We start from the raw sequence: 27,572 nt of genomic DNA on the forward strand, positions 1-27,572 counted from the left end.
TTAGAGCTCTGGGCAATAGTAGGGTGGTCTTTAATACAGAATGGGAGGCTGCAGTAGTTTAAATTTACCATTGTTTTTCATATATAATCCTCCATGACTGCCATGCCTGAAAGCTTTCTTGGGTCAGCAGCTGCAGAGGCTACTGCTTGCTGAAATAAGCCTTCAGAGTGCCCACATCAAAAACATGTTTTCAAGGACAAAAGGTGAATGTTTCAGCATGTGGTTCCTCTTGGAGCATTTCCTTCGGTTCTTTTTTTAGCATGATAATAATAAATACATAACTTCAAGATAATTTTGCATGCAGTTCTCTAAGAGGTCTGCAAGTTTTATTTTTATAGGCACCCTAAGGCTGTAAAATATGCCTTGCTGGACAAAATATTCTTCCTAAAACACAACAAAACCATGCTCTCATATCTGGCCTAAATCTGTTTTGAACAATGGTGCATATTTACCAGCTACTTTCCTGTCTAGTTTTTTGTATCTCTGCTTTTTACACTGTATTGCCTCAGACCAGATAATTATAAATAGCTGACTGCATTCCCTGCTGGTTTTCATGTTCAAAGGGACAAAGGTTCTGTTACCCTGTCAAAGGGAAGGGGTTTGAAAGGGCCAGTTGAATCTGGCAAATCAACAAGCGGTCACGGGACTAGTGCCACAACGAGGGGTTCAGCTACTTAGACCACGGGACTTGCTTTGAGAAACTTGGGGGCTGATGGGGTCCATCTGTCAGAGAAGAGGAAGAGCATTTTTGGACATAAACTTGCCAAGCTGGTGCAGAGGGATTTAAACTGAAGTTGCTGGGGGAGGGGAACCTCAATCCATCCCACTCCTACCATCCTGACGCCAGTGCCAGCAACAGATGCCCAGAGCCTGGAGAGAGGTCACAGGTCAGCAGGAGAGCACCTGAAGGGCAGAACAAAGGAATTCCAGCCAGTAAATCAGCTTCATCGGGGGCCCAACTTAAATGCCTCTATGCAAACGCACATAGCATGGGGAATAAACAAGAGGAGCTGGAGATGTGCACATGCCTGAAGGGCTCTGATCTTATTGGCATCACGGACATGTGGTGGGATGGCTCGTATGACTGGAGTGTTGGAATGGAAGGATGCAGGCTCTTCAGGAGGGACAGGCAGGGGAGATGAGGAGGGGCTGCCGCCCTCTATGTCAGTGACCAGCTGGAGTGCCTGGGGCTCTGCCTGGGGATGGATGAGGAGCTGACTGAGAGCTTATGGGTCAGGATTAAAGCGAGGGACAAGTAACATTATAGTGGGGTTCTGCTACAGGCCACCTAATCAGGAAGACTGAGTGGATGAGGCCCTCTATAGACAGATAGGAGCGGTCTCATGTTCACAAGCCCTGGTCCTCATGGGGGACTTCAACCACCCCAGTATCTGTTGGAGGGACAACACAGCAGGGCATAAGCAATCCGGGAGGTTCATGGAATGTGTTGATGATAACTTCCTTCTCCAAGTGATACAGCAGTCGATGAAGAGAGGTGCTATGCTGGACCTTGTCCTCACCAACAAAGAAGGGCTGGTGAGGAGCGTGAAGCTCAAGGTCAGCCTTGGCTGCAGTCACCATGAAGTGATGGAGTTCAAGACCCTTAGGGAAGTGAGGAGGGTGCACGGCAAGCTCGCTGCCTTGGACTTCAGGAAAGCAGACTTTGGCCTCTTCAGGGATCTTCAGGGAAGAGAAGGTTTTGGTGAGACTTTATGGCAGCCCTCCAGTACTTCAAGGGGGCCTACAGAAAAGATGGGGAGGGACTCTATCAGGGAGTGTAGTGATAGGACGAGGGGTAACAGTTTTAATCTGAAAGAGGATAGATTTAGATTAGATATAAGGAAGAAATTCTTTCCTGTGCGGGTGGTGAGGCATTGGAACAGGGTGCCCAGAGCAGCTGTGGCTGCCCCCTCCCTGGAAGGGTTCAAGGCCAGGTTGGACGGGGCTGGGAGCAACCTCGTCTGGTGGAAGGTGTGCCTGCCCGTTGCAGGGGGGTTGGAACTAGATGATCTTTAAAGGTCCCTTCCAGCCCAAACCATTCTACAATTCTATGTTCTAGGCAAGGAATTTGGTTTAAGTGCTGGAGGTATACAGTAGCTTCGGGGCATTGAAATGGCTTTACCACTCCAGTGGTAGGGAGTAGAAGTCTTATGGACTTATCTCAGAGTATCATTCTCTTAATTTCAGCATTTTTCTCCCCTTTCAGGTCTACTGAAACAGGAGGAAGCTAGCTTCTGTACTAGCAATTGAAGAACGTTTTTGATATTCTCAGATTTACTGAACTGATCATATTAAATCACACTTTAGATGGCAATGTGTTTCATGAGAGTCTATTCTCATCACTCCTTCTTGTGTTACTCTCATTTTGTGCTACCTTTCTCTATATTCATCATTGTTCAATTACTTTATTGCTACTCACTAATTAAACTTGCTCATGATTTTATTTAAAGTTATTGGTTCTGAATGATGTGCACTTTCCCTGGAGAAATCCTCTTTCTCTTTGTGTGAAGGCACAAGTGCTGATTCCAGCTGGCACATTGCTGACTGCCATCTGAGGTGACTGACTGGGGTGACACCTTGAAGCACCAATTCAGATACTGTCATGGTCCAGAAAGATGTATTTGATGTGTCAACCTCTAGATACACAGTAGATTTACTTAGAAGCTGGCAATGAAATACTGATTTTTCTCTTGCTCTCTGTTTAATTGTGCATTATAGACTTTGTGGGGTTTTTGGTGTTTTGTAATAAACCCCCTATGTTTTGCAGTTAGTGATGTTTGTGGTCAGGCCACACGGTGGCCCACAGTAGACTAAAAGCCAATAGTGTCATGGTAAGTGGGACCAGGGTTTGATAATGCAGGAGTTCCCAGACGTTTTTATGTTCCTGCGTACTGAGTTTTGGAGAGGATATTTTTACTTGGTGGCATTCTTCCATGATTCTTCTATTGTGGTGCTGATATTTTGTGATTTTGCCAGTGCGCTTCCCCTGAGAGAAACTAATGATCAGGTGGGGGAAAAAACAATGAGCAAATGTTCTATTTTAATTTGGAATTTTGAATTTGGATCCGGGCAAGGAATTTAAGCAGATTCAAACTGTTATTTCAAAGTATTTTGACTTTGTCACTTAACATTCAAAACTAGCACACTTAAAGGCCTGTAAGTGTAGAGAGGAGAATAATGTTTAAGCATGGTTAAGGTCATAATGCATATATTAACCAAATATAAATGCATTAGCTTATACATGAATACAGAATTCTTGCCAAAAGGCCGCTGAAAAGTGACATTGATATAAAGTGGCAGATGCTGAGAAACACGGTCTCTATGAATGAGAGTGAGAGGGAAATCTGGTTTAGTCTTTGTTCATGGCTTTGATCCTGGGTTCAAACGATGCTTCCACAGTTTCAGATGAATGCTTGTATCATTTTAAAAGCAGGATGTAGTAGAGGAACTGGGACTTCCAGGGAAAAAAATGTGAACATAATGAATGAAATGGCATAGAAAATCACAGTACAACTCCCTTCTTCCTCTCTCATGTAGACTGTGTGAGTTGCTCATGTCTCCTTAATTCCTGAAAGTGCTCGGGCAGTAGGAAAAAAAAAAGGCTTAAACCCAGAGGTATAGATCTTAGGAAACAATTGTAGGCACTAAACATGTCTTTGCATCCAAGGCATATACCGTATCTCATCTTACTGCTGCTAGGCTACCAGAGCCCTGTGTACATTCCTAGCAGGGTATCCTGGTGTTTAATACTCTGGTATATCTTACTTGTAAATAACCTGGAAGAAGGATATCTTTGATGACTAGCTAGTGAATTATCTGCCTTTAGATACTCCTTGCTTGGGGCCGGAGTGCAGCACTTGCAGCACTGGTGATCCCAGCAGAACGAGCTGTGGCTCAGGGCTGCCCAGAGCCTCGGTGCCCTGCGGTGCGTGAGTGGGGGGGCTCCAGCCCCGCTCTGGAGTGAGGGAAAGGGCCTGCTCCTCTCCTCACCGCAGGGATGGAGGAAGCCCTCGTGGCTCTCCTCAGACCTGAGACTGCTCATATAGAGGTCCTGTGCCGGCTCTGAAAGCTTCCTGAATCCTCCCCCCTTCCCTCTGCCCCACTAGACAAATTCCTAGCACAGTCTGACATGTTGCAGGGTTGGGAATTAGGGCCCCTGCCTCCTCGTTTGTCACTCAGCATTTATCAATATGATCTCCAGAGGTTAATGGCATGTAGAGAAAGAGAACACACTTTGGTGTCTCCTTGTTTCTTCTATGCTTTCTCTTATTTTTAATTTCATTTTATTTTATTCCTTATGCTCCTTATGCATAAAAAACCCCGAGACTGTTTACATTTAAATTTATTTTTCAAAATAAGAGTTTTTCTGTGTGCACTTGCATAGGAGATAGACATAAATAATTGAGAGTCAGTCCCATTTTTAAGATGCTCGACTAACTTTTTCAGACAAACACACTTAAACATTGGGGTCTTGCTTGAGAAGGAAACTCTAATTTTGAACACAACTGTTAAAATTATCTCAAGTAGATTTACTAGAATTTACCTCTTGAGAATTGGCATCTTCCAAAATAAACTGGTAAGACCTACAGAGCCATCACTATGACTGATCTGGGTGTCATGGGCTTTATCCTGCTACTAAGCACTCAAAGGGGAGGCCAACTTTATAGGCATGTTGCCAGATTCAGCCCTGCGATACGGGCAAGGCACGCCAGAGCCTTCTCTGCACGCCCCTTTGCAGGTAGCCCTACCACCTGCTGCTTCTGACTGGGCCCTCCCACTGGTGGGAGCCCACCTCACCACCTCTCCGTGCCCGACGATCACTGGCCAGCCAGCTGAACCCACCGCTCCCACCGCGCCGGCCCCGCTGCAGATCGTGGGGCTGCCCCCTGGGTGGGAGGGCATGGCACAGGGCAGACCACAATGTAGAAGAACGACCTCAGTGAGAAGAGGTAGCCCTTCCTTCTCTGACATGCAGTTTTAGTGCTGATAGCTGTCGCCTCGAAGTTTAATCATTATTTCTGTGACTATCCTTCTCTTTCCTTCCTTTCTCCTACTGCTTTGCACGTCCCTGGCATTCATGGTTTCTTTATTTCATTCATGAAACTGTAGCTAGCTCTTCTCTGGAGACTGACAAACATTGAGGTGGATTTATCTGACCAATATCTGAGCGTGGTTAAGCTCATTTCTGGTACTAAATGAGCTGTTTAGTTTAGGATCTGCCGTTATAAGTTCTCTCTGCGACATCCCAAATAAAAACAATGAGCTGCTCTCTTCCAGCAGTCAGCTGCCCTCGGGACTTCATTAGGACTCTAGCTTGGTGAGGGACCCCGAGGAGCAAAGTTACATGCCCTTTTGCTTTATGCTTCCCAATGCTTATGCTCCTGAAGGACCTAAAGCCCATTAGCCTCTTAATGCGCATCCCGTTTTGCTTATTGCTTTATTACTATTGGGCTGGGAATGAAGAGCAGATGTTGTCCAAAAATGGCAGCAGTGTTAGGGAAAAGGGGAAGGAAGACAAGAGTGTTGATGTATTGCGTTTGTGGCATAGCATCGACTGGAAAACTTGGCTGGAAGTGTGAAATACTGAAGGAAAAGCAGAACCATCAGCTCACGTTACCCTTCAGCTGAGTTCTTCCCTCTCTTCGTGGCCTGGAATAGACCAGGCTGAGGCACCCTGTTGGGCGTCTGCAGCTCCTTGGACAAGCAATGTAAAGCCTCAAATTTGTCACGATTAAAGTGTGACCTTAAAAAGATGGTGCCTTTGTAGCTCCTTTACCTTCTCCTGAGGAACTGATACAGCTCACGAGGCTAAGCCAGCCTGAGCCAAGGTACTGCTCAGCCCCTCTGCTGATAGTTACCATCTCTCTGCCAAGAGGCCGTGTCCCTCAAAGGGCAGCAGCCGCGAGCGCTCACCACCGCGGCAGGAAGGAGGTCGTCAGCTGGGAACTTAGGCGAGCATTGTTAAGATGAAGGGCCTGTCTCCCACTAGTCCTGACTTAATGTCTTCCACTGACATGGATAAATCAAGAGTAGGATGGCAGCCCATGTCCTTAATCTAGCAGAATGGGAACTATGTTCTTTTGCAGCTGTAGCCATAAAGAAACTGTTCTGCAACACCAACTGATTGCTTTGTTCTTGAGGGATACTGTATATTTTAATGTCACTATGGCGAAACTTTAAAAGCAGAAAGTTTGTATAATAAGTCTTATACATTTATATTTTATTGTGAACTTGGGTTCTATCATTGCACCTTCTGTAACCAACCTGTCAAGTGAAGAGAGCAATATTGATTTCCCATTCATCATTTGGCACTGGATGCTCATACCCACTGCAGACTACAAATACTCTCTTTTCTCAGCTAAATTTAAGTATTCAGAGCCAAAAGTAAGCAGGGAAGTCAGGCATTTTGGCAGCTGTAGTTCAGCTGGGTTAACTTCCGAAAACAAACACCTTCACCTAGTCCTAAGGACAATTTTATGTCTTGATGGGTTTGCCACTGCAGAAAGAATTGAAATGGTACTTGTTTGCAGGCTGTGCTGTTTGCAACTGCTGCGAAGGCTGCAAATGCTAAACCCTTATATTTTCCCATGGGACTGGAGAATGCTTTTGTGATATCTACTGTTATTCTATGATCTCATGAAAATTACTGTTGGTTTTATACAATAATGGCTAGGAATCCTGGTCATAGAACAAGATTCCCAATTTGATGTATAAATACATGATCCAGAAAGCTTACAAACTGCAGTTATTGGTTCATATACTAGTTAAGTGCAATGGAGTTATTGAAGTTTAATGGATTACTGCCTACCAGCTGAATTACACATATTTTCTCAGGGATGGCTCAATCAGATGACTGAGTTGAATTAATAGCTTGTCTTTGTTGAAATGGGCTACCCTCTCTTCATCTTTCCCATGGAATTCTCCTTTTCCTTCCCCACCATTTTTTTTTTTTTTTTTTTTTTGCAACTTCTCGTGCTCCCATCCTTGGTGAAGTGATCCAGCTTATAAAACCAGCAAAAAATGTTTCTTTCCCTTGGATTGGTTTCCTGCCAGCTCAGGGAGCTGAATCAGCTTACTGAGAGCTGAGCTGAGCGCCAGAGCTGGCGTGAAGGAAGCTGTGGCCATGAAGGGCTGACAGGGCAAGAGGAACAAAAAGAGAGTAACTGCAGTAAAAACAAGCTATGGGATAATGAGACAGAAGAAACCATGTTATGGACTTTATGTAGAAAGAATCATTGAGATGAGTTTTTCAAGGATGCTTGAAAACCTGTCTGAATGGAAGAGAATACTAAAACTACAGGCCTAGACAACCACTGAACTTGAGGTACCTTATCGACAGCAGAAATGCCGTGAAACCCTAGGGAAAAAAAAAGTATCGTTTTGGCTGAGTTTGAGCTGTTTGAGTGCTCAACAAGCACAAAGAGGTATCAAGCACAAGCTTGATAAAAATGGAAAATGGTATGCTATGAAACTGTCTTATCAATCAATAAACGAACAGTCTTAATTTTTTTTTTTTTTTTAAAGGAGAGGAAACAAATTCAAAGGTAAATCCTCTATTCTGCCACAAAAGCACTAGCTATTCAGAATTGTGGTTATTATACTTCTTTGGTGTATTCCTTAGCATTATTTTATGGTAAGACTTTGGGCAAAAAGTAGAATACCTCATCAGTTCATCATCTATCAAACCATGACAAATGTAACAATTGCAGGACTATCTAGACTTATCTTAGTACTAGGGCTTTAAAAGCATAGACTTGGGAGGAAACAGACCTGTGCAACTGAAGACACTACATAAACTGAAAGAAGGGAATTACGAAGAAACTCTACAAGGAGTAAACTCCTAACTACTTTTCCCAGGTTTTGTGCGTGTTTCTCAGTTTTGGAGATGGTTTAAATTGGAGACATGACCCTGGACAAAATGCATCATCAGGCGGCCTGGCTATTTTCCTAAAAAACCCCATGAAATAATAATGATAAAAAAAAAAAAAAAAAAAAATCCCTCTGTTCTTTCATCCGACTCTTCAGCAGACGCAGTAACCGAGGTCTCGTCTTCCGACTATTTCATTAGCTTTTACACAACGCGATGCAACACCGCCACGGAGCACCCGCAAGCCCTCCTGGGGCCCACAACCGTGCCTCCACGTCGCGGGGCGCCCCGCTGACACCCCCCCCCCCCCCCCCCCCCCGTCACGGGCACGAATGGGCAGCACTCCGCAGCTCCGGAGGGGAGCAAAAGCACCGACCAGCCCCCCCCCCCCCCCCCAAACCTCCGCCGGGCTCCCCCTTCCCGCCGCGGCTCCCGGGCTGTAATTTGGGTTTATCGCGGGCTGCGCGCCTGCGCTCCGCCCGGGGAGGCGCCCGAGGGGGACCCGGCGTTGGGTGACAGACGGGGCGGGGGGCGCAGGGCCCGCCCGGCTCCCCGGCCCCCCCACACCCCCTCCCCCAGCCGCAGGCAGGGTGAGTAGCCCCGTCTTTCTCCTCCGCGGCGGCCGGGAGGAGGGAACCCGGTGCCCCTCGGCGGCTCCCCCGCCCTGCCCGCTGCCCACCCGCCGCGGGTGGGGGGGGTAGCGGGGGGAGAGCCGCGGGTGGGGGCGCGGTTGCCCGGGGCTGCCGCTGCCTCCCCCCGCCCGCCCCTGTGCGCGGCCGCGGGCGGCGGCAGAAGGGGACAAAGGAGGCAAAACGGCGTGTTTTCACGGCGGGGCTGGGCATCACTCGGTGCTCGGCGGTTCCGCGTGTCCGCGGGGCAACCGGGCGAGCTGGGGCGGTGAGGTTGGCCGCGGGGTGCCCGCCGCCGCTGCCCGGGCACCGGCTTTGTTCCCTTCACCTCCGCCCGCTACCGCTCCCCGGGCCGCCGAGTTGGAGCGGAGTATTTATTTCAGCGTTGCTTATTTTTAGGCTGGAAAATCAAAGGCTTGGCACGGCGACCTTTGGCAGTCGCAATCCGTCGCCAAAGAAAAGGGTCGCGCTCCGGCCGAGGCCCGCGGGCGCGTATGGCCGCCCCTGCCCTTACTTAAAATCGAGGCGCTGTCCCCAAGGACGCCGCGGTCCCCGGGCCGCTCCCGCGACCCTTTCCCCCCGCTCCGTGTGCGGGCGGCGGGGCGCAAAACCCAAGCCCCCGAGGCCGGGCGGGCAGAGCCCGGGGCGGCGGCGGTGCGGGGGGGGGGGGGGGGGGGGGGGCGCGGAGGCCGGCGCCTCTTGACTTTCCGTGGTTGCTCTCCGCCCCGCAGATCGGCAGCACGCACAGAGCCCACCCCTCCCCCCGGAGCTCTGCCACCGGCACCGGCGAGGCGGAGGATGCGGGCGGCGGAGCGGCGGGCGGCGCTCCCCGCGGCGGCGGGCGGGCGGGCCGGCCGCGGGGCCCCGGCGGGCGGCTGCTGAGCGCGGCGCCGCGGGCATGCGGCGGCGGTGGCGGCGGGGAGCGGGAGCCGCCGGCAGCCCGGGCGCCCCGGCGGGCGGGCGGGCGGCCCCTTGAGCCGGGCGGCGGGAGGATGGAGCCACAAAGGACTTTGGCTGACACGTGCGGCGGGGCGGCCGGCGGCCGCGACTAGGGCCACCCCCCTCCCCTCCCTCCTCCCCTCCCCGGTATGCTGCGCTCCCGCCGGGCCCCTCAGCGCGCTCGACGCACGGCGGCGATGGAGCCGGCCGGGCTCCTCTGAGGCGGCGGCCGGACCCAGCATGGCCTCGGCGGGGACCCCGGCGGAGCGGCGGCCCGGGGCGGAGCGGCCGGCGGCGGCGAGGGGCGGGGGGGGCCGGGCGGAGGCGCCGCGCTGCCGCAGCCTGCCCGCGCTCGGCGGGGCGGCGCCGCGGGGCCGCGGGGCCGCGCTCGGCTCCCCCCTGGCGGCCGGGGGGGGCGCCGGCGGCGGCGGCGGCGGCGGCGGAGGGGCCTGGCCGGGCCCCGCCGCGGGACCGGCTGCCGAGGGCGGGCGGGGCGGGGGCGCCGCCCGGCCCCCCCCCGCCGCCGGCGCCGGCGGCGGGAGCTTCCCCCGGAGGACGGAGCGCGGCCAGCCGGCGGCCGGCCCAGGGGTGTCCCCCGGCCCCCCCCCCCCCGCCGCCGCCGCCGCCGCCGCTGCTGCTGGCGGGCCCCCCGGGCAGAGCCTGCCTGCGGGCCGTGCTGGCGGACTCGCGCTTCTTCTTGGTGTGCATGTGCTTCCTGACCTTCATCCAGTCCCTCATGGTCTCCGGCTACCTGAGCAGCGTCATCACCACCATCGAGCGGAGATACAGCCTCAAGAGCTCGGAGTCGGGGCTGCTGGTCAGCTGCTTCGACATCGGGAGCCTGGTGGTGGTGGTCTTCATCAGCTACTTCGGGGGGCGAGGACGGAGGCCGCTCTGGCTGGCTGTAGGGGGGTTCTTCATCGCCCTGGGGGCTGCGCTCTTCTCCTTACCTCATTTCATCTCTCCGCCGTACCAGATCCAGGAATTGAACTCCTCCGTCAGTAACGAGGGCTTGTGCGTGGCTGGCAACGGCACTGCCAAAGAGCAGTGGGACTCGCCGGCCTGTGTCAAGGACTCCGGCGGAAACGACCACTCTCTCTATGTAGCTTTATTCATTTGTGCCCAAATCCTCATTGGCATGGGCTCGACACCCATCTATACCCTGGGACCAACCTACTTAGACGATAACGTCAAGAAAGAAAACGCCTCGCTTTACCTAGGTAAGGCATCTAAGTACCGGGGTACTTTGAAGGCTGAACCCCAGATCTCTCTGAGGGACCACTTGCAGGTGCTTCTGCCCCGTCCCTTTTGAACAACATCTGTGCTAAGCTTCCCTTCCAAAGTGAACTTTTGAAGTAAAATTGCCGTGCTTTCTTTCCTATTTTAAAACGTTCCGTGGCGTGGCGAACAGCAGTAACAGGTGAAGGTAAGGCAGTGTGTGCGTGGGAAGCAGCTGTACTCACACCCTCCCGTGCGGGGGACGGGACAGCAGGGAAGGGCGGCTTCTCCTAACACTTTTCAGCTCCTGACATTAGCCAGTGACTCTTTCAGAAAGCAGTGTTAAAGTTTGCTGTGCCCCTTCAGGTTTCTTTTTGCTGATACAGAAGCCGTGCATGTCTGCACTTTGGTGAGCATGCCTTTAGCCCAGAGTCTCAATCTATAGTGTTAATGTTTTATAAGCACTTTGAGAGATTTTGGCATGCTTCATTTTACTTTTCCGGCATTCATTTATCTTTAACTGGCAATGAATTTTGGCTGGCTTTGATAAATCATCTTGCAACTTAGAGTTGGAAAAAAGTTGGTAAAACAGTAAGTAAAAACCTTCAGGGTTAAGAGCTCAGTCACGGGAGCTCAAGGGACACAACAAAATGAGAATCCGATCTGGCACCTGGCAGGGACAGACTAGTCTGCCTGATAGTCGTTCTTCTGATGGGAGAAGGGGGGTTTCTCAGATAACTGCGTACTAAACCTTTTTGGAGTTTGAACATGATAATAAACACCCTACATTTTTGATAGTTTATGTAATGTGTAAGAGGGTTGACTGTTCTCTGAATTTACGTTAGCATCTCACAGGATTCTGTAAGAAATGAACCTCGTGTACTCCTTCAAATACTTTTCAAATAAGGAGAGGCACTTACGAGGCTGAGAGGGCTGCCAAGGGGTTTTGGATGCTCAGAATTACCATTTGCAGTTCAATTTACTTGCGCTTTATGATAACCGTGGAGATAATCATTCCATGTAAAATAGACATGCATGCAGGGAATACACTCAGAATGTGTGTGTATCAGTACTTTATAAAGCAAAAGTAGCGATCCAGATCAGAATTTTTACTCCTTTTGACCCGTTCTTCAGCGATTTGACTGCTCCCTGAAGCATTTCAAGCCACGCGCAGTCTACCTGCGGTGTCTTGAGAAAGCTTTGAGGCACTGTCGGTTTTCGGAAGGAGAGGTATTACCCGTGTTTTTTCTGTTGTTTTCACAGCATTGCGGATCTGCCCGATGAAATACTTGACAAAATGTTTTTCCTCTCTTCCTCCCCTCTGAGAAAGGTTAAGTGGCATGGAAATTTAGATTAACTTAGAATCGACTTTATTGATGGTATGAAAAAGCAAAACGTCTTGTTGCTGCAGTTAATAATTGTAGTTTAGAGCAGCAGAGAGGGGACTAAAACTTTTGCAAACAGATGATTTCACACTGTCCTCAAAAACGTGGAAAAAAAAGGAAATGGAAAAGCTGTAGGTGAGGAATGAAGGGTAAAAGAGATGAACAGTGCGAGAGGAGGAAGAAGTCTTCACCAAAGGGGGAAGCAAGGTCAGTGGTCGGAAATCCTCACAGGGCAGGAGGAACGGTGCCTACCGCTGAGGCGCTGCCAGCATAGGAAATTGTAATAAGGTGACTCCGGTAACTTTTAATTGCGGCAAAGATCAGCTTTAAAGTTAACAAAGGTAAAAGACACCAGCAGCTGTTGGGAGACTGTGTGTGACCCTGTTCAAGCCGGGCACTGAAGGCAGCTTTGATTTATGCTGGGAGTACCCTTGTAGAGTTGATGTTCGTATGTTGTGATTCAGAAGAGTTAGGATGAGGTACCCAGCTGCAGCGTACATGAAAAATTTATGCCCACGATCTGACTGTGTCCACAGGGAGAAGAATTAAAATGAACACAAAGCATGTTTAAACATCAAGTAAAATGTACTGTCACCTCCTTTCAGAGTTTAAGCCACTCGGCTTGTTCAGGTTTGAATATGTACCACGCTTTAGACTTAAGCCAGTGACTTTTTGAGGGGCAGGAGTAAATCCCGGGTTCCGTGGGAAAAAAGAGCATTGTTTGGCATACTGATGTGAGCAAACATGTTTTTTTGGAGCTTCTCAGTGGTTTGGAATGCTTCCTGTCCTTGAGGAGGAGAGGGATTTGTGGGCGGCAGGCAGCCCAGCCGGGTGTGGGGATGGGGTAGAGGTGGCCAGGCCATGGCTCGTCCTGGCCAGCCACCGCACATCCTGGGTTGCGCAATGCCTGTTTCTCAAGGCAGTATGATTTTATTACCAGGGCAAGCTGTGCAAATGATGTCAAGATATAAAATCCATGTAGGCATGAGCTAACAAAAATTCTTGGAATGGGCCATGGGAGTTGAAGTTTTGAAGAAGAGAAGAAAGCCCGGTGAAACAGATCCCAGTCACACAGGTGTCTGAGTGAGGACAGTTAATTAAAAAAAAAAAGTATCGTCTAACAGAAAGCAGAAGGTCACTAACACGTTTGTCTGTAAACACGCTGGTATTGCATTCTATGTTTTTTTTCCAAAGAAAAGTAACATATATAAAGATGTGTTCAGATGAGAAACATTTGTTTACAAGCACGCACATGATGAAAGGTCCACCGAGCTGCAGAACTGAAGAGCTCCTCAATCCCACCGAGTGTGCCCACTAATAGTAGGTCAGTAAAGCCCCCCTGAGTTATCACTAATCCCGATTCTGCAAAAACTCACCTTATGTGGCTGTGGAAGCTATTTTATTTATTTTCCAAGTTAATCCAGCTCAGGGCTGGAGTGGCAGTAGCATATCCTCTTAAGTGTAGGCATGCAGGCTCAGTGTGGACAGCTGTTTTAACATTCCTGGCTGGAAGTCCTGCTCTCAAAAAACGTATTTGATGCTTATACATAGTCTCTTGGCTGCCTACACTGAAGTCCATCTGTCAGGGTGGCATGGTGCCAGTTTACAAGGTGGTATATCATTTTTAGTAGGACAAAGGTGCCAAGCAGGGATGGGTATTTGGGCCGCCTGCATAGCAATGTGCGAGCTCACTATCATGTGGGATGTTTGTTCCTTGTGAAGGCAGTGCCACCTCCGGGCCCTCCTGCCCCTTAAACCTGGCGGTACTTTGATGCCCTGATGCTAACTTTGCGAAAATGTATGACATTAGGCTTGGAAGCGAGTCGTGGTTATAACAGGTGCCTAGGAAATGTAAGAACCGGCTGCCTTAATCACAGATAATCCAAAATGGATGTTACGCAGTTTCTGCAAAAACTGAGTGATCAGCAAGTTGTCTTTGTCCTCTCCTGAAGCGTTTCCCTTCTGTGCTCAGCTGTACCGTAGCATGTCTGTCGTCAGCTGCCTGATGTGTGCAGGTTCTCCTTTTAATTAATTAATTAATTAAATTGCAATTTAATTTGGAGTCGAATTGGACTTTGCAAGTCTTGTTTTATACTCTTGATGGTGTTTCTGCTACTTGTCAAATTCTAGCACTTAAAACACAGTGTGTTTTTTCTAAACACTGTGGGTTTTTTGGTAGGGGTTCCATGGTTTGTCTTGAAGGTGAGTTTACTTTGTGATTGTATCATGAATGCTAATAGCAGTTCCTTAAAATTAACTGTGGCACTTGGAAAGAGAAGTTTTATTAATGGCATTACAGTGCCTGAATAATTTTTAAATATTTTGCTTCTTTTGCAGGTGGGTTTTGTAATAAAAAAGGAATTTACTTTGAAAATTCACGCACAGGAAGGCAATATGAGGTTTTACAGAAATACTGCATTAATGAAAATATTTTAACATTCAGGAATGGTTTTCACTGGTACCCCCAAAAATGACTAGTGATTGAACTAGTCATTGTGCTAAGGATGTTTTATTTCAGTTTCCAGAATGCTATAGGCTGTGATTTGAGGAAAGGGTCTAAGTCAGTTTAATTTCATGCAGACCCTCCATAGTTTTAGGAAGAAACAGTAATTACAATATACAAAGATAAAGCTTCTATGAGATAAGAGGTGAAAAATTGGATAAACCTGTGTGAATGGGGTTGGTGCAGATAATGGCTTGAGAGCCAGGGAAGTAAAATCCTTCCCTAACCTGGAAAAAGAATAAATATTTAGACTAGTTTCAGAAATATTTTGAACTCTGGCTTTGTTTTCATGAGGATCATTTGTGGGTTGCTGTTTCTCGCAGTAGGTAAGCCATTTCCCTCTGACTGTATTCCGCTTGGAAATCACCTTCTTACCTCTGTTTTACAGCTGCATGCTCTGTGTCCCCCTCGTGTCTTTTACAGACATCCCCAGCGCCTGTAAATATGTATATATGTTGATTGTATTTATTGTATTTGTAGTTAAATCTGCCCCTATACCCAGATCCCCCCCTGGAAGGAGCGGGCAGGAGGAGTAGCTTCACTTACTCCATCAGAAACCCACCACTTCTGCCCTCTGGTCCCGGGGCAGAGTCCAGCTGCCGAACACGCTGGGCCTCTGTAACATGCCATTGCCTGAATGTTGTCATGGGAAGCGCTGGGTTTTTGTGCTGCTTTGGCTGATTCGTTTTGGTCTGGCTGCTTCTGGGGTTACGGATGCCACTGGAGGACAGGGGCTGGAGCCCGCCGAGGGCAGCGGGTCCTCTGTATGGGCGCTGCGAGATCACTGAGGTTTTCCAGGGCAAGATCAACTTTCTAGCTGAACATGAGGGGCTGTCTGGAAGCAGTGAAACAGCTGACCAACATTTCATTTTATTGTCATCATTCAGCCTGTAAGCACTTGTGGTTTACCTTGAATATGCTTCCTGCTACCTGATACCCGAAAAGGTTAGTTTCCTACAGGGTTTTCTCAGCACTGATCCCTGTAGTTGGTAAACCCTACAGACATAGTACATTTATTTTTACAACACGCTCATGAGGAGGCAGGATTTTATGACTCAAAAACTGAAGCAAAAGGGCACTGAAGCTGAAATTGGCAAAAAACTTCACCAGCATGTTGTATGGCTTGCTATATTTCCCTTGTAAAAGAGCACCATGCTGAGCTTATTCCGCAAATACAGGATTTCGGTTTATCTGAGTGAAAGGCACATCTTGGTTTATCTGTAGGCTAACACTAAGGCTTGGCCCATCAGCAGTCTTTTGCACAAACACGTGCTTGCTTTGTTTGCACGCTCAGCTGGGCAGAGCTGGCTGCAGGGTGAGCGCGCTGTGCTCTCAGCTGGCCGTGGAGAGCATCTTGGGATGCAGGTGAAGTGACTGTGGGTCTGTTCGCGTATATGGATTGGACTGTTTTCCCACACATGATTTAGCACTCAGAGGGTTCAGTGTTGTGCCTCTCTGGCATCTCTGTAACATCATTTTTTGTTAAAATGCTGATCAGGCAGCAGGCACGGTTCCCAATAATTATTTAAAGTAGCACTATGCAGTTTTATTGCCCTGAGGAAGTAGAAAGATGAATTTTACTTTTCTTCTCCACTTTAGTCTCCTGCTCCATAGGTGGACTGATACTTTGTTTTTTTTCATAATATAACCCTAGATAACATTTTCTTAGGCATTTAGAGAAGGTGGGGTTCTGTGTCCGTGTAAGCAGTATATGCATACAGTGAGTTCAATGAAAGGTGGGAGCAGCCTTTCCTCTGAAATTTTCTGCCTGCGGGATTTAATGTCATGAGTGATACTCCTTCACTCGCCCTGCCAGTGTCGTGTCCCTTAGGGATGCTTTCTGCATCTTTCCTGTCGTGTCCTTGCCATGAGCCATGTCATTGTTCACAAGCAGCTGTATTGACAAAGCATTGCTTGAAGTAACTGGAAAAATGTGCTTTGCCCTTATTAGGAGCAAGAAGACACTTAAGCACATACTTCCCTGATTGTCTCTTTCCTCTTAGATTAAAGGAGAAAAACTGGGCTGGAACCAGGGGTCTGAAACTCACAGAAGGCCCAGGCCCAGTTGTTTTACTTACTTAGCATTTGTCAAAACGCTTAGCATCTTGTTTCTGAGGCTGTTTCTGACAGTGCCCTTTTCACCTGCTCGAGCTTGGGAATGGTGTTTTCTTGGAGAGCAGCTCCTTTCTTCTCTGGCGAGCTCTGCTGCAGGGCTGGTTTGGGCAGACAAGAGTCTGAACCTGCCCCAGTCCCCGGAGTAGCTTGGAAATTTAGACGTGAAAGTGGCCTTTAAGGAATAGCTTGTTTGTACCTTCTCCCAGGAACTGAAGGCTTGGGATCTAGTGTCTGATTACCCCAGGGCTGGAAACTTTATCTGTCTGCTGGATACCCTGACTATTTTGTAAAGGGTCACTGTGACTACTCCTGTTGCAGGTGGATTAGAGATGCTTTGTGTTTCATGCATTTTCCCTTAACTTTCATTCAGTGGCCGCCTTACCTGGGAGGACTTAGTTGCTGTGGAAGTGCTTATGCAGTCAAAAGAGAGGAGACCGGATTTTTCTCTACCATCATTCAAAGATACATAGGTCTCTGTCTTGTCTGTGCAGGGAACGTGGGCAATTATATAAATGAGGCTTGACCTGCCATTTCATCCTGAAATCCAGCGTCTGAAAATTCTGATTTTTAAAGTAGGTGAATGGATTTTATCCACCGATTTTAAAAGAGCAGAAAAGCAGCTCAAATCATGTTAGCTTTTTCAGTCTCCCACTCTATTTTTAATCCTGTTTTAAGTCTTTTTCACCCTGATAGCACTTTTAAAACCCTTGCTGCTTGGGAAGCATGAACTCAGTTTTCCTTTTTTGTTGTTTTTACATGCCTTTCCCATTTCTTTTGAAAACAGTTGAGAAGTTACCATGAGAAAATGGCACATACTTCAACTGGTTCCCTCTGGCAGTTGTTGCCTCTGTTGACTGTAGGGGTCAAAGTAAGTGTTAGCTCTGTCTCACGCTGGTGATGGATGGGACGGTGCCACGTGGACTCTGAGGGCAGGGCAAGCTGACCGCCTGCCTTCCTGTGAGCCGTCGCTGGAGCTATCAGAATTTCAGCTCCAAGTCCGAGGGTGCCTCTGGAATCCCCCTCAGCAGCTACCGGGGACGCTGGGAGTCACTGGGGCTGTAATCTGAAGGTGCTGAAGCGACACAGTGAGAAGAGGGAGATGTTTTCACCAGGGAACCTCTAAAAGTGAGGGCTCTGCGCAAGGAGCAAACAGCTCTGTTGGCTGCCTGAGTCCTGGTGTCCATGCTTTCGTTCAGTCATCGTGGTGCTTCCACCACTGCTCAGTCGGACTGTCTGGGCACGGGGGTTGGAGCCAGCCAAGTTATGACAGCAGACACCTCTGCAGTGTGCGTGCAAGCTAATGTCGCTTGAGTCAGCCAGATCCATAACCCCAGCTCCTTCCAAGTGCCCAGAGAAAACCAGGACATTTCCCATGATGGGAAAGAGTATGTCAGCGTCCAGCAGCACGGAGAAGTATGGGCTGTGTCCTGCTTTGCTGCTGAACAGTTGGGAGTTTGAGCATCTGTTGTGCTGTCACAAGGCCAGAAATTGAGACACACTTCATGGTGTTAATGGGAGAAATAACAAACCTGGGTCTTTCCTCTTCCCTTCTCTTCTGCCACAGGGAATTTGTTCTTACCTGAGAAAGTGGGAAGTGTGAACACAGAAATTTAAGTGCCATTTTATGCTGCTGTTAGACCTGACAGTCTAATCTGAAAGCACTAGTTCTCATGTAGGTAAACAGCTTACTTGGCAGCAAAGACAAATTACACCAGTGAAAAACATTGTACTCTGGTATAAATTGAACAAGTAGATTCGAAAATTATTTGAAGAAAATACATGTGAACTGTATCACGTGAAGTATTTGCAAAGCAGTACTACATGTCCACTAATTGTATGCTCCCATGCTGTTCCTCTTTGATTCTCTTCTCCATTTTCAATACAGGTTCCTTTTCAGCAGCTTGCTTGAGGTATTCCCATTTTTTCCCTTACATATATTGATGCTAACTCTTTCTTTGCGTTGCAGCATGCACGGTAGGACCTCAATCTGACCGTTACCCTTTGCGCATTTTATCTTTGGTGCTTACAAGAATGAAAGCCTCAAGAGTGTCTCAGCATTGATTTTCTTAATATCCAGTGCTGCCCTGAAACCAGCTACCAGCTCGTCAGTTGCTTGGAATTAGTAAGCTTTTGTAAATTAGCAACTACTTTCCGTATTTATCTGTCTGTTTTCAATCAGCTTCTTCTAAGTGATAAAAAGTAGATCCTGGATGGATTCTTCTGTGGTTGTAACCTTTCCTTTCTGAATTAATTAAGCTATCCTCTAGAGTCAGAATATTTCGGATAATCCATGTATTAGCTGAGTGTATCTGCTGATATCCTCTTACTTGCTGTTTCATGCTAAAGTTGCCCCAGTGTTTGTCACAGATGTATTCACAGCGGTTGACCTCAGGTGTCAAGTAGGCACTCTAAGGTGCCAGTGCGCTCCTGAAGTCAAGTGCTGTCAATCACACCTTGGTTCCCACTTCTCCTGTTTTTCAGTCCCTGGTTAGATTAAAATCTGAATACCTGACCTCCCCAGAAGTCATTTTAAGTAATGTGTTTTTGTAGATAAACCAAAGTAGATAGAGAAATAGTTGTGAGCATGCTGTGGTGGCTGCTGACCTGTAATTACTCAAACAGAATGTGTCAAGCAAGCCTTATTTGCATCTAAAAATATCTAAAGGAAATATTCTGTAAGGTATTGTGTGATGTGCTCTGTGTTAAGCATTCCCTGTACTCAAAGAGAAATTGCTGTGTTCAGCTGAGCTGTTGACTCAGTAGATTTTGCTATGTGTAAGAAAACTGAAAAAAGTACCTTTTCCATCAAAGGTCCCAAAGGAATCAGTTCACAGGCTCAGAGGTCAAAAACACGTGAAACTCATGATCAGAATACCCTGAGGATGCTGGTTAGGTGAGATTTTTCAGCTGAAGCAAAAGCGGGAGAGGTGAGGGAGGAGGGGAGGTTTAATGCCAGTAGTGTGGGACCGGCAGTGCCACTGGTGCGGCCCGGGGCCGTGGGGGGCAGAGCCGGGGGCGGGGATGGAGACCATGGGAAGAGCTGAAGATGCTGCTGGAAGTGTCTGTGGAGTCCAGAAAGGACCCTGGCAAGGCTGAGGAGTTTTGGAGATGGAGAGAATGGAGAAGCTTTGCTTCTGCCCACACTCTTCTTCCCCCCTGCTCAGCATTCCCTGCTTTTGCCCAACATGCCCCTCCACGCCATTCATTGATCATCCATTTCAGCAGCTGGAGCTTAAAAAATAGTAACAACATGGTTTGACACTTTATGATTTTTAATCTGAATTTATGTTTATGTTTGTAACTTCATACCAGTGAGTGAAAAGGAGGTTTAATAGAGAGTTTAACCCTCTGGAGTGCGAAGAGCTTCAGTAATAAGCCTCCCATTTAAAAAACTAAAAACTTTTGCAGAAGACCACTACATAATATTAGAGTCCATAATTTCTGTAAATGTGATGGGCAATTTATGTCGACTTGATTCAATACAGCTTTCTAGTGACAGAAATAGTGAGGGTATCCCTAGGGAAATTTTATAGTCATGGGGGACTACAGATAACACATGAGCTTTTGAGCCTGCAATATGGTCATGTCGATGCACAGAAATTCAGGCATTTTTCTGGTAAGCTATATGATTGACCTAAACGAGGAATTTCTGAGAACTATGTTTCTTCTGATAATAGCATGACTGAGGGAAGGAAGTGGGATTTTGGGGTTGTCTGAAACAAGTAGGTGTTAGTTTGTTACCACACCTGAATTGTGTTACTGGAGGAATATTAGTACTGTTACGCAAGGAGGGTAAAGAGGCTCTGAACTTAGCACTACATCACTGTACTGTAATGGCATACTGTCAATAATTTTTCAGAAGCATAGCTGAGGACTGCATTGATGCTTGTAGGAAGAGGTGTACTCTTAGCTTACAGCTCCTAAGTAGAAACTGAACTCTTTTGATATGTAGAAGCTCTATATTGATTGACGTCAGTGACTGAATATTTTAATGGGACAGTGATTAAAATGGCAAAGATAGAGCTGGCCGGTGTGAATTCCTTTGGCTGCAGAAGCAAAGCAGGCAATAGTATACATATGCTTACTTTCATGGCTTCATCAGAAGCTATGGGAGAGGGAAGATGAGCACTTCTAAAAGAGTACTGGTTGCATTTAGGAGTACCTGTGTGACTGAGCCCATGCAGAAGTATAAAAAACGACTTTCCCTCATTAGCTTTTGCTCCTTGCCTTACTTGGTATTTGTTAGCAATTGATTTTTTCTTAGATGTGGACATTTATTATGCTTATTGAGTTTATGTGTAACTGCATTAGCTTTAGACACTCAGAAGCAAGTAGGACACAGACAGCAAGTAGGGAGGCATATCGTCTTGGAAGGCAAAATAAAAAGAATGTGTAAGTCTACTGCACCCATGCATTTGTGATAATTAAAAGAAGGTCAGCCTCCTATGAGAAATGAGATAAAACTGGTTAACTAGTATTTGCCAAGCCAGCTAATGGGAAAGGAGTTGAAAAAAGCTTTTAAACCTTGTGAGTTGGAAGCCTTGGGTACCTGTGTGCCTTCTCAGCCTGCAATAAGGATAAGAGATTCAATTAACCAGAGAAAAGTAGAAGAATATATGAACTAATATAATCTTAAGAGTTCCTACACTGATGACGTTAGAGCAGCTATTACTCCTTTGGGTAAATAATAATATTTTGAGTATTTGGATAAGGTAAAAGTGAGCTATTTACGATCAGACAGATCTCTAGTTAACTTCCTTTCACCCTTATTTCCCTCTTCATCCTCCCCTGCATCCCCACACTCCAAATTTAAATCCTACAAAAAGAAGAGCTTACTGTGGGTCTGAGGCAGTGCAATGTTTTCAAGAAAAAAACATGTTTTAATTGTCAGAGTCTTACTGTGTATTTATACCTATCATGAGTATTACAAAGACTGAAGAAGGGACCTACCATATGTCACGGTTTCAGGGGATGAGAAGTGACATCTCATTGTTTGCTGAAGTTGGCGTACTGCAATCTTTTACTAACAAGGTTGACCACTTTCCTGTGGGAGAAGAAGATTTAACTGGTCCAGACAGTGAGAGGACTGCTGAGTGGTCATGGTAGAAACGTTTGATAGCTGTGAGGTTTATATTAGCAGATAGGCATCCTGCACTATGAGCCAGCTGCTTTTTGTTTGAATTGTGCTTGACGGGAAGATAATGGTGTATATTTCCTTTACCTAGTTTAATAAGATGCTCAGATCGGTTATTTTGTGATCTGAGCGTTAAGATTTCTCCAAAGTACAACTGCTGGGCTAAGCAACTCTGCCAGTGCTGGATTGCATGACCTGTCTGGAGGTATTAGAAGTAGTAGCATAGCATTAGAAGAGATGGTAGCATAACCTTTATGACTTGTCAGAGAGTCCTTGGATACTCTTAGTTTTGCTGTCTGCTGCTTTTCTAATGAATTGGGATACAGAGTGAGGAGCAGCCTGGTTATTTTTGTATGCAGAGGACTGAAAAATAATACAATTCTGCCCCTTAATTTAGGCTGTATTGCACTCCTGTTAAATTGAAAACAAAAGACTTTCTTGACTTTTTTGCTTCCCCCCCTGTCATTTTCTTGAGTAACAAAATAGTGTTGAGGTCAGGGAACTGACAGCTAGTGGTTTTCTGATGTGGGAGATCTTACTTGAAGAGTATATGTGCGCGTGTGGTGGTACGAGGCAGCCTCTGTACAACCCCTTGGTGATGTGCTGTATACTGCTGTTATACATAGCGCCAAAATAGACAGTAATCCTCTTACGTGGGATTGTGCAGCAAGTAATAGTAGAGCACAAGTCAGTGTCATCAGTTCAGAGCTTGTTTTTTGATAAACATATTTGTCTTTTGTATCTCCTATATTCTTTAGTACTTCTTAATCTTTATATTAACTAAGTCGTTCTGTCCAGCTGCAAATGTTAATGTTTCACAGTTGTAATGTCAGCTGCAATCAAGACCTTTCTATTAATCTTTCTAATTGATGTACTTGCTTTAAAAAGGCCACAAAGATTTTGAGTTTTACAATTCATTTCATTTCCTAATATGAAAAATACCGATGAAGAAAAACTGTAAGATCACATAGTCTGCATAAAACATTTCAACTGTCTTATGAGGCACCCTGGAAAGGTCTGAAGCAATCACAGTTCCTATCTGCAGGCTGTTCCTCCCATTTAGAAAACATGAAGTTGGCTGCTATGCAGCAGGGCAGGCACGCTAAGCATGTGCTGGAGGAGAGAAGCAATTAGCTCTACAGCAAGCACAGTCAGAGCAGAAAGGAAGGTCTGGAGGCGTTTAATTAATACTAATGCTTTTGCGTTTATAGGGGCCAGAGTCATGATAGGTTACTGCTGCCTTGGTCTTGTGGTTTTCAAGTCTGGCATCTAATGAGCATTAGATTCAGAAAAGCTTTCCAGAAAAGTTGATAAATCACAACTAACTATGGCACATTCATATTCCCCCAAAGATAAAGAGGTACAACTGATACTGAATGGGAGCGGGATGAGATCTGTAAAGCTTTTTCATTTTTAAACAGATAACAAGTCCTCTTGGGATTTTTGTACCGAATTTATTCAAGTAATCGGAAATAATGAAAGTGCATGGTTTTTATTAAACATTTCTCAAGTCACCAATCCAATTAGGGAAAAATAAAACAGGGTTTCCTTTCCATTGTGAAACCAGTTTGGGAACAGGTATCATTTTTATTAATCTGAGTTTGATGGCAAAAGTACTGTTGATGGAAAAATGTTTAGCTGTCAGTATATGCTTATATGCATAGCTTGACATTTTGAGATACATTTTTGCTCTTCAATTCTCAATTCTTATTATTCATATTAACTTCCATTTGTTCTTGGGTGGAAAATACAACTCATGTCTCATTTGGTTTGAAGACCTCTCTCTGTGTAACTCCTCTTGCTTTCATCCAGAACACTGTTCAAGACATATTTAGACTCCAGTAGGCTGGAGAATATGAATTTTTCCATTTGCTCCCGCTGAGAATACCAGCTCTGTGGCTTCAGGCTTACCTGTTTTGACATTTTGTAAGTGTTTTCCTGATGGGTTTCAGCAGTGCACATTAATAAAAGGATGATCTCTGTGATGATTTACTCTTTGTGCAGGAGCACTAATATAATCCAGTTCGAGGCATACTTGTAATCACAGACAATTTGTATAACTGTAAGGGGCCATCCACAGACTTTTCAGTTTTGTTTAGAGATTGTCTGTGTTTAGGTAACGCAATGTCATCTCTTCTACTGATGGTTATCTGTACAAACAGCTTTATTGTTCCATTTTGGGAGCAAGCTTCCATATCACATTGCATTAAATATATTGTTGTATTGTGCTGATTGCTTGTTACTATACATATTCAGATTTTGCAGCTATTGTGTGATTAAAGTATCTTTACTGCCTATTACTGTATGGTCCAGGAGTTACATATCAAGGTAATTAGTCTATACGTTCTCCAAGGAATAAGTGAGAAGTACTGGATTAGAGTTACAACATTTAATGATTATTTATGACAGAAGAAAAACGGTGAGCAAAAGCATTTGGATTTTTCCTATTTTGATGGGGTTTTAAGTGTACAGCACTTAGTTTCTTTAGTCATCTGGAACTCTCCAGCTGAATGTTGTTAGTACTGTGGTAATAACATGCAGGTCTGGTAAATGAACATAAGGAACTGAGTTCTGAATTACGGGCTTCTGAATACCGCTAATAGCATCGATATGCTGTTAATACAACGCAAAAAAAAAAAAAAAAAAAAGGGGTTATTGTTAACTTGAATCGTGTTTGGAGGCTGCTGTCCCTCAAGGCTGTCCCCTAGGTCTTTGTCAGCCAGCAGATGCGTGTTCATGCGTGTTCATGCCGCCTGGAGGGAGGTCTTCGGTGACACCGCTCCTTTCCCTTTGCCGTGGGTGTGGGCTGCCGCCGCCGCTTCCCCGGCGCTGGGTTCAAGGACTGCGTGTCTGCAGCGTGGGTCAGAGCTCCTGCTGCTCTGACGGGAACCTCCCTCGCCACCACTGGCAGGGCCAGCTTCACCCCAGAGCCGCTCCCTCCCGGAGCTCGCCTGCCGCTGCCGGTCCTCGTGGGAAGATGGGAGACAGCGGGGGGCACGCGGGGAGCGGGTGGGAGGGGGACAGCGGGGGGCACCCGGGGAGCGGGTGGGAGGGGGACAGCGGGGGGCACCCGGGGAGCGGGTGGCTCTCAGGAGCACCCGGGACCTCAGCCCTGCAGACACACGGGTGAAACCACACGCGGCGGCTGACCCGGGGGCTGCCCGCCGGCCGTCGTCCCTCTGGCAGCCTGAAGAGAGGCAGCTGCAGCAAACATCTGGGTTTTTAACAAGCTGTCTGAAACTTTCACTCCTTTCGTCACACTCTTGCCTGAAATGAGGGGTGTTTAGCTGACTACTAAAAAGTGCTCTGGAAGAGAGGATTTTTCTTTAATATCGTATTTGGAATGATGACGTCCTCATTGAGCGTCTTTCGATGGAATATTTTCTGTGCATGGATTTCTCTCTATTACTGTGAATGTTTGAAGCTCCCACACTGTAGGTAACAGTACATTATCCATTGATATGCTTCTTACACACTTGTAAATACAAAATTTCAAGGTAATACTGTAATTTATAGCAATACATTATTCATTAATATGGTGCTTGTGTAGGATAGCAGCTAAATTTAAAACCTATTTGTTTTTATGTGATATTGGATATTGAAAATAAATGATAAAATGATAAATGAAAAATAGATGATGAGGGTTTGATCGCCCCCCATAACAAATATACTTCATTTCTTTCCTCTGCAATAGGAGTTTTTCTCATAGAATCATAGAATGGTTTGGGTTGGAAGGCACCTTTAAAGGCCATCTAGTTCCAACCCCCCTGCAATGAGCTGGGACACCTTCCACTAGATCAGGTTGCTCAGAGCCCCGTCCAGCCCGGCCTTGAATGTTTTCAGGGATGGGGCATCCACCACCTCTCTGGGCAGCCCGTTCCAATGTCTTGCCATCCTCACTGTAAAAAATTTCTTCCTTCTATCTAGTCTAAGTCTACCCTCTCTTTTAGTTTAAAACCATGACCCCTTGGCCTGTCACAAGAGGCCCTGCTAAAAAGCCTGTCCCCAGCGTCTTGCACAGCCAGCATCTCTCCAGGATGCTGCCAAACTCACCTTGTTCTCTCTTACCTCAAACACTTCTTTTTCATTTCTGAAATCCAGGAAGAATTAAATTCATGCAGAAGTGTCCATACTGTAATCTGCTTTCGGATACTGTGATGATGAATCTGATCTAAAAAAAAAAATAATAGTTTAGAATAACCTTTGATTAAGTGCTGTCCTTTCACTGAGTAGCACATAGGGAGGTGGATGTTACAGCCTATATATAAGGTATTCCTTTTGATTCTGAATATATTATTATTACAATGGAAGGTCAAAGAATTTTAATTTAAAAATTTATAAAATAAGAAGATAGAGAAAATACATCAATGTATTATATTTTTTTAGAAATAGCGAGAAGTAGGTGGTGCTGCAGAATTGTTAGCTGGTAAAGTTGTGTGAAGGCACCAGGCAGGACACCACACACCCCTCTGCCAAAGGGAACCCCTGTTGAACCCCAGCAGTGGGGAAGGACTCATTTTCAAGCCTGGCTTTTCTCTTTCCTCTCATGAATAACGTTGATGGGTCTCTGCAGAGATCAGTATCTCCAGTGTCACAGGAGCTAGTTGTGAACATGCATGAGCTTTTGGTTTTATTTTTTATTTTATTTTATTTTATTTTATTTTATTTTATTTTATTTTATTTTATTTTATTTTATTTTATTTTATTTTATTTTATTTTATTTTATTTTATTTTATTTTATTTTATATTTGAAATGCAGGAGTGGGAATAGCTTCCATTCTTTAAGATTAAATCTTGATTGTTTGTCCTTCCTTTACATCTTTCCAGTGCAGATATCTGAAGTAGTGACGCCATGCTGGTGGAGCACTTTGGAGAGGAAATTAAACAGACTATTCAATAGTAATAACTATAATATTTTAGAATTGTTGCAAATGTTTGTTTCCTAGAACAAAATCTCTACAGAAATGAAAGCCGCCTATTTCTTTTGAGTGGAATAAAGTATCGACAGTAAATACGGCACATAAAATGTATGACTCAGGTGAGCATGCTGAATAACTAGCTGGTAAATAGCTGTTCCCCAAATCAGTGCTCCTCTCTTCCACCTGAAAGTCTTCAGGATATTCCTGAAACTGGGCAATAAGGAGAGAATTTTATTTTTGCTTCTTCCTGTAACAATTTGAAGAAACTTCTGTGGATTTTTTTTTTCTGTATCACATCGATGTAAAGGAGAACACAGTATGATCTAAGCTTTTTACTATTTGTTTTCTTTTTTAGGCCTATGCAAATAGTTTATTTTTTTAGTTCTTCTCCTGAGCCAGTTCTTCTGTGATTGAAATATTACATATTTTCTGTGATTAGACGAACACAAAAAAACCTAAAAAAACCCCAGTAAAATACTCTTTTAAATAAAATATTTTCTCTCTGGACACTTACAGGGGTACAACTGAAATGAAGGGATGGATTCACTGAAGGGGCTAGGGAAGGCAGCGTCCATCAGCCGTGGGATAAGTGTCCTGAAGATAAGAGCCTGGGGCGGTACCTCTGAATTGTTCCTCCTCTGGAAAAGGAGATGCATGCTCTTAATGAGTTTTCTACACGTTTTTCACCCCTGTGAAACTGAGAAGTAACATTTTAGTTTGGTTATTCAACTACGTTTCCTAAGAACAAGTGTCTGGTTCTGCTGCCATCTCTTCTGGTGTTGTCACTGCAGTGTTTTGATCTTTTAGTTGCTAAGTTTTTCCCAACAGTTTTAGTGTTTGAAAAGCATAATGCTGTGTTACTA

General features: G+C 46.0%; 1 protein-coding gene across 1 annotated transcript in view; it reads left to right on the top strand.

Annotated features, from left to right (window-relative positions):
- The first annotated feature begins 9,424 nt into the window (after positions 1 to 9,424).
- Positions 9,425 to 27,572, top strand: part of SLCO5A1 (solute carrier organic anion transporter family member 5A1) — a 78,307-nt gene continuing 60,159 nt past the window's right edge. The window contains 2 exon segments of the mRNA XM_032995118.2: positions 9,425 to 10,035; positions 10,037 to 10,655. Coding sequence (XP_032851009.2) covers positions 9,676 to 10,035; positions 10,037 to 10,655 — 979 coding nt within the window. The 5' untranslated portion in view covers positions 9,425 to 9,675.

Source organism: Tyto alba, unplaced genomic scaffold (assembly GCF_018691265.1).
Source record: "Tyto alba isolate M040663 unplaced genomic scaffold, T.alba_DEE_v4.0 Super-Scaffold_9, whole genome shotgun sequence".
NCBI lineage: Eukaryota > Metazoa > Chordata > Aves > Strigiformes > Tytonidae > Tyto > Tyto alba.